This window comes from Mus caroli, unplaced genomic scaffold (genome assembly GCF_978045245.1).
Source record: "Mus caroli unplaced genomic scaffold, Mus_caroli_1 scaffold_1, whole genome shotgun sequence".
NCBI classification, from domain to species: Eukaryota; Metazoa; Chordata; class Mammalia; order Rodentia; family Muridae; genus Mus; species Mus caroli.
In genome coordinates this window covers 33,361,225-33,375,330 of record NW_028227256.1, presented here as the reverse complement: position 1 = coordinate 33,375,330, position 14,106 = coordinate 33,361,225, and the positions used below count along the sequence as shown (strand labels likewise).

At 50.5% G+C, this 14,106-nt stretch overlaps 1 protein-coding gene across 2 annotated transcripts in view; it reads right to left on the bottom strand.

The window, feature by feature from the left end:
* Positions 1-9,034, bottom strand: part of Cnnm4 (cyclin and CBS domain divalent metal cation transport mediator 4) — a 37,839-nt gene extending 28,805 nt beyond the window's left edge. For both annotated transcript variants that reach the window (XM_029480158.2, XM_021165423.2), the window contains exon 1: positions 7,563-9,034. In XM_029480158.2, coding sequence (XP_029336018.2) covers positions 7,563-8,955 — 1,393 coding nt within the window. In that variant the 5' untranslated portion in view covers positions 8,956-9,034. The remainder of the gene's footprint in view (positions 1-7,562) is intronic.
* Positions 9,035-14,106: the final 5,072 nt, after the last annotated feature.

Here is a 14,106-nt window from a genome sequence, read left to right as displayed (position 1 = left end):
ACTAAGGAAATTTTTCTGAGTTCAAGAGTAAGGTCACCATGTTCAACAATTCACAAAATAAACCAGCTGTGCGTGGATTTCCTTATTTCTTTCCTTATTGATTTTAACTCTGGGGAAAGCTGGAGAACTTAAACTGGGAGTAGGTCTCTGGCTTACAGTGCCTGTGCATACAAGTGTGTGAGAACGCCTTCAAGTACCAGGGCATGGCCCTGCCCATGCACATGGGCAGGGCTCTGTGAGTGTGAGTGTGTGTGTGTGTCTCTGTGTGTGTGTGTGTGTGTGTGTGTGCTTTCTCACAACTATGCAGAATGCAAATCTGGGGTTGGGGGATGTGTGTGGAATGTGAACGAGCCTCCCTACCTTGTGGGGTCACATATGAGTGCCTGTCTGGGGTAGAGAAGGGATCTTCCTTCTAAGGAGGCTCCAGGCTGCCTGCTGGCCAAACACTAGGCATTCCAAGGAGCCCAGGGAACCAGTCTTTCTAGAACACTGCTCAGGTCACAGTGGATTGGGTCTGCAGCAGGAAAGCTACTCTGATGGCAAGCTCTGGGGACTGTCCCAGTCCCACCGAGTTTAACACCTTCACCAAATGGGCTGGCACTGGACACAGGGCCCTTCTGGGCTCCGCTTCCGGCAGAGCTACTCGGGGTAAAACAAGACTGGGAATATAGGATGGTAGTAAGTCATTTCTTACCTAAGAAGAACCAACCTAAGCTGGATTCCAAAGAGCAGGCCATAAAACTGTACCCACAGTGATTTTAATGTCAGAAGACCTAGGGCGGCTCCAGGCAGAGCACAAGGATGGAGAATAAAAATGATTTTCATTCTGTTTGGTTTCAGTCTCATTGTGCAGCCCTAGTCAGACTGAAATCTGAGATCTGCCCACCTCTGTCACAGTTGTTTCCGGGATGGCAGACCTATGTCACTATCAACATGGCTTTGATATTGCAGTTTGTTGTAAGAGGCTTTAAAAAGTTAACAATGGAAGTAAGCCTCAACCTCCCTCCATCTCACCCCGCCATCCTCCAAAGACTCTGCCGCCCGCCCTAGGCTTAAACTCACAATCTTCCTACCTCAGCGTACAGATGAAATGCTAGGATTTCAGGTATGCCTCATGGTACCCTACCATGAAAGTGAAGTTCTAAGAAAGTTGTCACAGCACATCAGAATGTTTGAAGTGGTTCCTTCGTGGTCACATGCTGGTAGTTTGGTCTGGCTTAGACTTTTTGTTATCTTTGCTGAAGTTCTGGCAATGAGATGCCTGTTTTTTTATGGCTATGAAAAAAATAATGATCAGCAATAAAAATAAAAGAAAAAAGAAAATGGAGAGAGAAAAGAAAATAAGAGACTGAGGACAATCAAGGGCAGCCTGTCCCTTCTTATGGGTTAGATGAAGGAACCAGTAGGTCCTGCCAAAACCAGGCATTGAGACAGTGACATAGGAACCTGGACCACTCTCTTCCTATACATACTTCCCTGGCCATGTAGCCTTTCAGTAACCAGTGTTGGGTGCAGGCTAAACAGTCTCTGTCAACAGACTGGAGCTGGCAGGTAAGTCACTCTCAAGGCACAACAGGCTTCCTTCTGCTCAAAGATGCCTTTGTGGCTCAGTCTAGAAGATGCTAGGAATCGGGCAGGGATGCACAGAGAAAGCACGGTGTTCTGCACTTCAAAGCCAAAACAGCTGAAAAGCAGTCACAACAGGCACAGGTACTCTCGCCCACAAAAGACCAGTGAGGCCATTTCCTATCTGACAGTCTCTGTCTGAGCCATCCCAAGAGGTGTGTGAATTAGTGGCCCATGGGAAAAGTCCTGAAAGGTCCTCTTGCTTCACTGCTGGTGACAAGAGAGCCTCCTCTCCTCAGAGGTCCCTTCCCTTCATTCACTGTCCCCCACCCCCGTTGGGTGCTGTTCTGTGACCTTGTGCACTCAGTGCTCATCTGTTTCCATGTTAAACTTTGTTCAGTGATCCTTATCCTGGCCTGTGGGGTCAGGAAACCACTGGAGCTGGACACTTTCAATTAAAAAAACGAGTCTTTTGCAAAGCCAGTGCTGGCATGCTAAGAAGCTCTTCTTAGGGCTAGACACAGGCAACATTCTCTGGCACTCCCACAACTGGGTTAAGGGAGGCCTGTCTTTAAACAGTAGGTTCCCCAAGACCACTGTGCTCCAGCTTCTTGGAACCAGCCTGCAGGTGGCACAGTGCCAGCCTGTTCCACAGAGCTCTGCCCCTTCTCATAGCACAGTAGCAGACAGAAAGGAGACAGCAGCCTGGCTGGCAAAGGTCTTTGTCACCTGCCCACACTTGGGACCGATGCCCTATGTCCAGAGTGACATTCACATAGACAGCCACCATCACTCACAGATGCGGCTCCTCAAGATCAAATCACTGACTGATGAGGAGCTGACGGATGTCAGCTGGACACCTGTCTCTGAGCCCCTGGCTTAGATGTCCCACCCACTTCCCCTTGCTGCTGAGCCCAGGACGGTCCTTGACACCTTTGCACCTTCTCCATGAGCCTGGCAGTGGCCCTGGCCTTCTTCCCTGAGCCCCGTGTGAACATTTCACCTGCACAGGTGCCTAGACACTCTACACAGTAGTGTGGGCTACACTTGTCCACAGAAGTGCCATCTTAGTGCAACCCTGCCAGAAACGCAGACTGTCTGGCATGGTGACTGGTGCCTATAATCCCAGAACCCAGAAGGCTGAGGCAGGAGGATCCTTGTGAGTTTAAGGTCAGTGGGCTACATTAGTAATTAATAAGTGTTAGTATTAGTAAGACACTGTCTCAAGAAAACAAAACCAGTCCAGTGAGATGCTGGAATAAAAGCATTTGGTCTCTGGAACCAATGGAAGAATGAAAGAACTCCTAAAAGTTTCAGTGCATACACACACACACACACACAGAGCACATGCATAAGCACACACTGGGGCACAGGTACACACACGTGCACATGAACGCACATGGGGGCACACACACAGGCACACACATATGCACAGGAAATTGCTTTAGAAAGAAAATGCTAATTTTCAATAAAAAGTCTGGGTGATGGAAGCAAGTGTGAGAAGCTCTGGTTTGTTTATGGTGCAGAGCAAAGGAGCAACAGAGGGAGAGATTTCTTAGTTCCTTCTGCTCCATTCTCACCTAACTGACTCTTCTTCTCCTTTCCCATCACAGTTAAATCACATTATCATCCCCAAATCACAAACCAGACACCTCAGACATTCCAACATCTGTGCCCCACCTGCCCTATCTGTGTGTTTGTACGACCAAGCCTTGGTCGAGTGTCTGTCTCCCTGGTAGACTGTGAGCTGTGAATAGATGGCTTGACACGTCTCTGACTCCCCACAGCCAGCGCTATGTCTGACACAGGGGCTGCAAAAAGCTACATGTTTATTGAACAAATGCCTGAACAGGTAGTTGTGGCAGGGAACAGGAGAAATCACTGAAGATGTGTCAGATGACAGGAACTAAGAGTGAATGCAAAACTCAGGCAGTGTTTCTTTTCCTTGACTTTATAGTTATTCTGGGAATAAATTAAGTAGATGGGAAAATCTGACGTGGCACAGACAGGAATATGGGAGGGATTTTTTTTTTTAAGTGAAAATATTTCTAGCTTGCTTTCTTCTCCAAATTACACCCTGCTAACTTGCTGGGAGGAGTACTAGCTAGTTCAAGGTCACGTCATAGACTGGTGACCAAGCTGGGTAGAATATAACCCCAGCTCTGGCTGGGTGGAGTGTTTATATCCCTCAATATACAGTGGTCCAGAGGGTTATAAGGTGGGTGGGGAGAGATAAGATGGTTAAAGATGAGCTAAGGGCCTGGGAGGGGCAGGACTACCCAGGAAGGGGCACAGAAGAACTGGAAGGTGGGCTTGAGGCTGGGGTTGCGGGGGTGCGTCATTCATGACTCTGCCTTAGCGCTTGTAAAAGCATCTAAGGGGAAGTCAGATGGAAACTGGCCTAGGAGTCACTCGACTTTCTTGTTTCAGGATTCCAAGCTGGGACAAACCCACTCCCAACACCCAATACCGCAAACAGTTTTAGGCAAGGTTCCAGTAGAAGGGCCAAGGTTCAAACTCCGTGAATCTGGGTGGCCTGGATTAACTGGCATGTCTTCATGCCAAACACAGTCTTACTCCTGAGGGCCCCTAGAACATCTACTGCATGTGGTAAGAGGGCTCAAAAGCATCTAATGTTAACTGTCTTGAGGTAGGAAGCAAGATTCTCTGCTTTAATCCTAGGGGAGTTCAAGCTCCCCATACCCTGTGCTGTGCAGGGCATTTCATGATCCATCTTAATGAGGGAGGCTGCATAAAACCTCCTAGGGCCAACGATGGCTTAGCAGCGGGCAAAGGGGCATGACTAGCAATGGGCCTTGAATGTCACACCCAGAGCCCCAAACTCTTCATGCCTGGAATCAAGATACACACACACACACACACACACACACACACACACAGCTTTTCCTGGTGCACACTGAGATGTGGCAGAACCTCACGTTGCCTTCTCATAAATGTCTCATAATTCTGAAGCTTCTAAAATAGCAATAATTTTCTCCCACATCTGACAAGTCCTTTATTCATTTATTCATCCACTGGGTAATATTTTATTGGGGCCTTACTGTGTGCCAAGGGCCATACCAGAGCTATCGACACAACCATCAGAGCACAGCGCCTGCCCTTTGGCTCTTATATTGTACTGGGTGGAGACGAGGGCTTGGCAAACCACCGAGCCCCTGAGCTGAGAAGGAAAACGGAGCACAAGGGAGAGGGCTGGGAAAGTCAAGAGAGATGTTGGGGTTACAGGCTTAAATGGGGTGACAGCAAGCAAGGTCTCGTAGAGCCAATGCTAAGGAGGCAGATTAGGGAGGGAAGCCACACTGAACACACTGGAGAACAGTTAGGGCAAAGGCCCCAGAGCTGGGAGTGCCGAGGTGTGTTTAAGGAACAGGAAAGCCTCAAGTAGCCTGGACAATCATCCATTCATTTGTTCAACTAACGTTCACCGGGGCCCCATCTGTTGGCCAGGCCTGCAGTGGTGAAAACCAGTAAGGCAGGGCCCCACACTCAAGGAACTTGCAAAGCTGGGGAGTGGGGATTAAAGAACCTGGTTTAAAAAAAAAAAAAAATTACAGATGCAGGCTTAGGGCACACACCTACAATCCAGTCCAGCCTCAGCTCCAAAGTAAGAAAGCTGACTCAAAAGAAAACAAACCTCAGGCGGACAGACAGAAAGGCTTCAGCCAGTCAGGCTTCCGGCAGAGTGAGGTCCAGAGCCATCATACAGTTTGGGGGTGAAAGGTCCAGCAAAGACCCTGAAACATGCCACCCTGTCTAGCATAACGCTGGTGAGCTGCACTTGTTCCTGGTTAATAACAAAAACAGAAGAGCCTTCCAGACACTGACTTTGGAAAGAAAATCTTAGAAGCTGTAAGATGCACACTAGGCATGTGTCACAGTCTGGGCAGCCTCAGACTAGGGGTAGACACCAGATGGAAAGACCCAGGAGAGCCCACTCAGCAGGAGGCACAGGCAATGGCAAGACACCTCTGTGGTAATTTACAAAATTAAAACTGGTCTCCTAAGTCCTCCAGATCAGGAAGGCACCACACATGGCCCAGGGTCTGTCCATAAGGAGTGACCACTGTGTCACACTGACATCTCCCTGACCCCCCAGGACAGACTGCTCCTGCTTTTCAGTGAACTGCTTGGACACTCTAAGGTCTGGACTCAGGCCACAAGCCTCTGTCAAGGAAAGTCTGGTGGACCAAACTGTGGGGGTAGGGCTCAGCTCAGAACAACTCTGGCCTAAGAGATGCCAGCTCTGCTTTTCCAGCTCAGTGAAGGACACTTCTTCACCGACAGAGTAGAGTCCAAAAACGCCCTGCCCAGACCCAGCACGCTCCCACAGAACAAAGGTCATCCCTGCTGATCAAGAGCTGGACACCAAATTAAGCCAATTCATACTAGTTGGATCCAGATCTAACCAAACTAATGGGGAGGTACTGGTGGGTATATCTGTCACCAGAAAACCACCTCAGACCACAGAGGCAGGTAAGAAAGAAGCTGTCATGGGAGTCCTCACCAGGTTCCAAATGAAGCCACTGCAGAGAAATTTTCAGGTTCCCCAGTTGCAAGATGGAGTCGAAACACAGTCCCCAATGTTTCTACTCAGACCCCAAGCAAAACAGGCTCCTGGGTCTATACCACTAAATCTCCTTCCATGCCACGCAGACTATCTCTGTCCTGGTTTACAGTCCTCAAGATGCCCTTAGCTGCTCTGATGCTGAGATCTGTGTAGAAAACTTCAAAGGGAGAGCACCAACCTGCCTCCTTGGCCTTGACCCAGACCAAGTGCACCTTCTGGTAAGGCCATCTCTTCTCTCCTGATCCCATTTCAAGACTGTCTACCACCTTCCAGTTTCAGAAATGACCCCGGACTTATCCACAACTAGTGGTTCCCTGCCTGAGCCTTTGCCAGAGACAGCTCTGCATACAGGAAGATGGTTGGGTCTAGGATTATGAAGCAAGGCCCGTACAGAAAGAGCTTCGGGCTTCTCTAAAGAGTCGCCCTTTCTTCCTCCTCACCTCCTTCAGCCTAGGAGGGTTTCACTTGATAACCTTGTTTCACAGCTACTTTTGAGGGTTTCAGGGTAGAAGAGGGAAGAAGTCTTTGTTGGGAATAAGGAAAAGGGTGTGTGCCCTGTCTGAGCTTGGAGGCTGGGGAGTAAACCCTCTTAAGTGCCTACCTACCAGGGAGCTAGTCAAGCACACACGAGAGCACACACAGAGCAAGGGCCCCTGAAGACTGGGAGTGGGGGGCAAGTTTATGTTTGGCTCTTGGGAAAGCTTGCTCTCCATGCTTCTGCTAAGCAGTGGGAACTGCTAGTTGGCACTGTTCTGAGTTGGAAGCCGAGGAGAGACCTCCCAGCTTTGCTTGTGGGCTGGAGGGTGACTGATGGTACTACCCTGGTGAGGACTCACAGCTCCAAACCTGGAACAAACTCGGGGGGAAAAGTATGCGAAACTCCAACCCGTCCCCTGATGGCCATGGACCAGCAGAGCTAGAAGGTCCACTAGACAGAACCACCTGCTGAGCCACAAGCGAATCCTTGGCTTCCTCACAAGAGGGGTGTGACCCAGTCCCAAGTCACTTCATCTTTTAAGATTCCCCTCAAATGTGTCTTCCCCTGTGACAACATCCTCAGCTCCCTGGCTACTTCCCCACCCACCCATGAGGCCTGGTGGCTGCCTCATTTCAGGCATGAATGAGCCTTACCCTGTCTCCCTTCACCAGCTCCAGACAAGTGTATCTCCTTCAGCTTTGATTCAACTAAGCACAGAACACAGTGCCTGGCGGAAGGCAAAGGCTTGAGAACCGCTTCTGCTGTGCCTGATAATGTTCACACCAGAGGCATAGGAAGCGATGGACAGAGGGACCCAGAATAAATCGCACATACAGAAGAGTAAAACCTGCAGACAGAGAGCATGCAGGGGACGCTTCGGGGGAACGAGAGGTATCAAAAGGACATTTAAGGAGCTACACCAGTCCTTACCCTTCTTGAATTCCTCTAGCATGGCATCCAGCTTGGTGTCATGAAAAACAAAATGTACCGGGTGGTTGTAGAAGCGAGTGATGGTCTTGAGCGGGGTGCAGTCATCCGGGTCAACAAAAGCCAAGTCTTTGACATACAGGATATCTACAATATTGGATTGTTCATCTTCAAACACAGGAATGCGAGTGTAGCCACTCTCCATAATCTCAGACATGGTGTTGAAGTCCAGAATGGCATCACTGCGGATCATGAAGCAATCGTGTAGCTGGGTCATGATATCCTCCACAGTTTTGGTCCTTAGTTCCAGGGCACCCTGGATCATATTTAACTCCTCCTTCACCAAGTCATTATAGGGCTCTGTCACCTTCAACATCTCCATCAGCTTCTCCCGATTGTAAACAGTGCGAATCTCCTGACCCAAGACGAAGTCTAGGAGTTTGCTAATGGGGAAACTCAGGGGGAAAGTGAGGAGCATAAAGACTTTGGTGAGAACAATAGTGTTGGCACCCACAGCCAGCCCGTGCCGGGAGCACAGGGCTTGAGGTAAGATCTCCCCAAAGATGACAATGCCAATGGTAGAGGAGGCCACTGCCATGATGCCAGACCCGATGAGGTTGTCTAGAAGGATAGTGAGGGAAGTGTTGACTAGCACGTTCCCCAGGAGCAGCGAGCAGAGCAGGTAGTTGCCCTTGCGCCTGATGGGCTCTATCTTGCGAGCGTACTTTCTCTCCTTCTCAGTTCCACAGTTCTGCACGATGCGCAGCTCCATCGGGTCCAGGGCCATAAGCCCCAGGTTGAGGCCAGAAAAGATGCCCGACAGCACCAACAGCACCATAACGAGAAGGATGTGCAGCCAGAGCGGCAGAAACCTCCCATGCTCCTCCACCATGAAGAGCAGGGAGTCCTTGTCCGTCCATCTGGTCCAGGGCCCGTCGGCCCTGGACCGGGTGCACAGCGCGTACAGCTTCATGTTCTCGCTCCTCCGCAGGAACTTGGTAATCACCACTAGCATCCCCGACGTGTTCCCGCGGCTCACGTTGACCAGCCGCTGGACCACTAAGTCCTTGGTGAGCTCCAGGCAGTTGGTGGAGTTGTGGACCGTCTCGGCGTCGTCCACCTCGGTGAAGGAGATCAGGTTGCTGGAGATATCGCCCAGGCTGTGGCCATAGAGCCTCAAGTTCACCGTGCTGCCCTCGGACACGAAGATGATGCCATCCGGGTTCATCCCGCACGACTTGTTGCAGCTCGCTAGCCTCATGCCTAGGATCACGCTCTGCTGGGGGCTGCTCTGGCCGCTGGCCGCCCGCGTCCAAAGCAGCAGCAGCGCGGCCAGGAGGAGGCGCCCTCGGGCCGGCCAGCCGTCCCGCCGCCCGCCCCCGCCCCCCGGCGCCATGTTGCTCCGGCCCCGCCGCTGCCCGCGCCCCGCCGCGCGCCTCACTCGGCGCCTCCACTCCTACCCTCCTGCCGCTCCGCTGCCGCCGCGCCAACTGCCCCAGCCGAGGACCTGACGTCAGACCGCGCCCCGCCCGCCCCGCCCCGCCACCCCACGCCCCTTATTTGCATGCGATGTCCCGCCCCTACCCACGGCTCGCGCGCCCGGCTTAAGGAGGTCTGTGCCCTTAAGGTAGAACGGCGCGGGGCAAGCGAGGGAGCCCGCAGCGGGGGTGCGCCCAGGCAAGCTTCGGCGTGGCACGGGGCTTCTCCCGCGCTCCTCCTTAGGGAGCCCGGCTCCCAAGCCCCACGCGCTCGGTTGCTTCCGGGTCCCCTGCACTCTGTCGCTCCGTTCTGGAGCGGGTGGTGCTTCTCCGCGGGCGCAGCGAGAAAAATGCATTTCCTGGTTTAGAAAAAGAAAAGGGAACCTGAGGGTTCAGGCTGGCGTTACAGCCTCCTTACTTCTGGGATTTTTGCTGACCTTGACCTAATGCCAGAAATAGGTTGTCACTGCCCCCCACGTAGTCCCCCAGCCCACCCCTCGGTTCTAGACCCCTAAAGTGCTGAGGGACCAGGCTCTGACCTAGGTTTTTCACCTGTCATTTCTAATTTAGGGATGAGTTTTCATTGAACTTGTACACTTGTTTCATACTCTAACGATACGGCAATGAACAAGCCAAAATTCTTGCACATCTTTAGTTTACAGCCTATCATCAGAAAAATGGCAGTAAGCAAGAAAAGCCATGCGGGGGTGTGGGGGGGGGGAGCTCAATAAGCAAGTAAACACACACAGAAACACTAAGTGTTTTACATCTTACAGATGTAAATTTTGAACCTAGGCACAAAATCCTAGGCCTTTCAGATCTTCACCGTTAATCCTAGTTCCTGTCTGTAAATGGCGGTAAGAATGACTGGTTTTTTGAGACAAGGTCTTACATAGCCGGATATGGCTTTGAACTCTTCAAATCTGAGGCTGACCTTGAACTCCCGATGCTCTGTCCATCACCTCCCAAGTGCAGGGTTTACAGGAATGCACCAACATGCCTGTATTGATTTTATTGTTTAGTTATGGTTTTAGTTTTTAATTTGACGGCAGGAAGGATGATAACACAGCATCACCTGGCTAAGCAGGTGAGAACAACTGGCTTACACATCGAACATGACATAACAACTCTCTGTGAATAGTCTTTGGCTGTGTAGTAATAGTTGTTGCTGCCTGCTCTTTCAGGACCATAGCCTTAACCCCAAATTGTGGTGACTGGCCAGCTGAGGCAGCTGCTTGTGGAAATGAACTGAGGGGTGTGGCTGCTGTTCTAGCCTTGAGATCACTGCTTCCTGGTCAGCCCTACTTGGATGTCATCCGGCAGCTATGAACTCAGTGTGTGGGGATGACCACAGCTATCCACCCACAGCTGTCCACCCTATGAAGGGCAGGACACAGATGGCAAACATCCTTACCTCAGTTGCAAGAGCTATACTAAGCACAGGGCCTGGGTTGACCCCTGGGTCTCCCAGCAGGGCTTCTCCTGGCCCTGGAGACACAGCCCTTCTCTATCTCTCTGTACAAACCCCTGTGTTTATTTTTACTTTGGTACACAGTCTGCCAATTAAGGCAACAATCAATACCAGCAGCAAAAACCCAAACATAATGGAACACTCATGCAGTGTTGTGGGGGAGGCTTGGTAGCAGAGGCTGACTTAATGCTCTGGCATTGTGCTGGTGGGTTCTGTAAACAGCCAGCTGGTGGAAGTTCCTTGTGAGGAGGTGCCTCACCTTACACACACACACACACACAGAGTGAGGCCAAAAGACCAGCTTTTTTAGTGAACAGTACCCTCAGGGGTTAGGCAACTGCCCCCTCCCTGTCTTTGACAACCCAGAAGAGCCGCCCAGATTGTTTGACAGCAACCCCAGGTCCCTGGAAGCGCCTATCAGGCCTCATCATCATTCCAGAGGCTATTTTCATTTTGCCCTTTTCGGGTCTGTATTTACTCATGCTCTATAGGTAGGCACTCAATCTAAGAGACAGAAGCCAACAAAGGAAAGAAAAACAAGTGTTTGAGCCACTTGGCTTGGAAGTCGAAGGGAAGGAGCAGGGACAGAAAAGCAAGACAGAACAATGGTTGATAGATAGGAACAGAAACGGGGTCTGTTAAAGTCAAGTTAACTCACAGTCGGATTCCCAAAGGAGAGTAAGAATAGACTCCTTGAAGTAAGTGAAATTCAGGGCTGGAGAGATGGCTCAGTGGTTAAGAGCATCTGTTGCTCTTGCAGGAGACCCACAGGAGACACAATCAGTTCCCAGCACCCACATGGTGACTTACAACCATGTGTAATAACTTCAGTTCCAGAGGATCCAATACCTTCTGTCCTCTGAGGGAACCGGATACACACATGCTATGCATACATACATGCTATGCATACACACATGCGATGCATACACACATGCAGACAAAACCTTCATACACATAAGTAATCAATAGTTAATAAACAGATGGTAATGTAAGAGGTATCGGAGGACGTCAGACTTGTGGCTCAGGGGCTGTGGTTGTCAGCCTGCCCCTCTAGGTAGGGTATCTATCTGCCATACTTTCTCATTAAGTAATATAAAAAAGAATCTAGGCAACCTGGATGGACACACAGCTCGCAGCAACTAGGCTGTGCGAACAGAGAAACGTCTTTTCGGGGGGACAGGGAGGGGCACCAGTCTCTCTCTCTCTCTCTCTCTCTCTCTCGGGGTGCCAAGTCCTTACTCATCTAAGTTGTCTCCTACTGCAAGTAAGGAGTCTGAGTAAAGGTTCTCTTTAGGTGATGAGCGATTGACACTCTCCAGTCATGAGGTCCTTGGTCCTGAATGGCCCTGTCTGAGTGTAGTACGGGGCAGTATGTCTACCTCTCCCACTGTCTTCTTAAGAGGGTTCACTCCTTGTCCTGTCCCTGGTACCATGTTAATACAGGGCTCTGAATCGGTGAACAAGGATCTAACTCTCCCAAGCTAGGATCTTAGTCTCTTCACCTTCTAGTTCCCAAGATGGAGGAGCTGTGGGCAAAGCAGCAGCCTTTCTGCTAATGCCCAGGGCCTATGCCCTGCCCTGAACCCACACTGGAAGTCTGTTGGGGCTCGTGTGGGCCCTGGAGTGGATAGTCTGGCTGTGGACTGTGGATGCATTTATCAGGGGATGGTGCAAGCCATCATCGGTATGTATAGCCCAGCCTGTGCACTTAGCCCTCACATAAGCCTGCATATGTCATTTGGACATGTCCAAGCCATTTGCATTGTCCCACGAGGACGGGGAGAAGGGAATCTTCTTCCCTGTACAGGGGTACAAAAATAGGCCAAAAATTAGCCAGCTCAAGTCCCAACTCAAAGCATCCCAGCAAGGGAGGACGTGGGGACCTCATTGTAGAAAATGTCAAGAGTAAATGATGCTAAAACATCAGGTGGGAGGGGTCAGACCGAGGAGTGTCTCAGGCAGGAATGCCAAGCCTCAGTTGGGTAAGTAGGCTTCAAAGGTCCCTGGAGCACCTGGCATGGTACTCTCCTTAGGAGCGGAACCACAGAAAGATGGACGCCCCTGTGTCGGTCAGAGTTTTGCAGCAATACTGGAGGATGTCGCCTGCCGAGAGCCCATGAGGTCTTGGGTTCTGAGTGCCGTGTGATGATGTTCAGGTCTTCGCAGATTATAGCAAGAATTCAATAGATGTGCTTGGTGACCACATGAGACAAATGCTTTTTCGAGAGAACACGCCCTTACTCCTTGCTTGGGGGAAAAAAAAAAGACTCTATTTGTATATACAGTCAAAGTATTTTGGTCACATCTATTCCCCCTGGACCTCTAACCTACAACTTCATGCCCCGCCCCTTTCCTAAACACTGAGTCTGATTGGTGCTGCCCGTACAGAGTGTGGGGCGGAGCTCCATGGGCAGCCAACCAGAGGCTGCACTCACAAAGAGCGTTTACTGTTGCTTCCCCGCCAGCTATCAATAGCTTCTCATCTAGGGCTGGAGGATTTTAGGAGCCTGTCCCCCTATCTATTCTGAAAACTTGATTGGCTCCATCTAGGGCGGTAACCACAAGCACTCTTCGTTGCTCTTAGTTCTTGTGCGTGTAGTGGCCATGGCTTGCCCAGAAAACAGCTCTGCTCTCCGCCCTCCGCTCTTCATTCCTTTTCTGGCCACTGCTCTTCTGAGATGTTCTCTGAACCTTGATGGTGCTTATGGAGGAGAGAGGTGTTAGTATAGATGTCCCATTCAGGGCCAAACACTCAGATATGCTCACTGTCAGCGTTTTGACTACTTAGGTCCCCTTGCAAAAAGAAGCATCTCCAACCAAAGGAGAGAGCAGCACAAATCCATGACTATACACATAAATATTTAAAAGGCAGTTTGGCAACATGGTCATTTAGCAAAACAATAATAGCAGGTTCCTCCCCAGATGCCCTCATTTACTTTTTTTTTTTTTTTTAAATCACTGTGTGTCTCCATCGACCCCTGGCCACACAGATCTCCCTTTTCTCCAGAGCGAGATCCATAGAATGATGGGGAAGGAGAGAGAAGCTGAGAGAAAGGTCATGTAGGACTAAGCAAGATCCCATCTGGGCACTTTGGCCTCTGTGGGGAAGAGAGAAAGGGAGCCAGAGGCAGTGATGCTGGGTAGAGGTAAGTTGGAACCATCTTCACAGAACAAAGGGGTCAGAACTTGGAAGTCTTAGAAAATCAGGAAGAAGGCCAGGCAGTGGTGGCACACGCCTTTAATCCCAGCACTTGAGAGGCAGAGGCAGGCAAATTTCTGAGTTCGAGACCAGCCTGGTCTACAGAGTGAGTTCCAGGACAGCCAGGACTACACAGAGAAACCCTGTCTCAAAAAACCAAAAAAAAAAAAAAAAAAAAAAAAAAAATCAGGAAAAGACTACCTACTATTCAGCATCCAGGAGACCCCCAGATTCTGCTTGTCCAGAACCCCTGTGAAGGGCACCAGGTTACATGGATCCAAGGGTCTCCACAGACCCCAGCTGGGATTCATCACTTCCCACTTCTGTCCCTGGCCACCTCCACACTGGAACACCCACTGTCCCCAAGTCTGGTTACCCAAGCAATACTGTTTTCTTCTG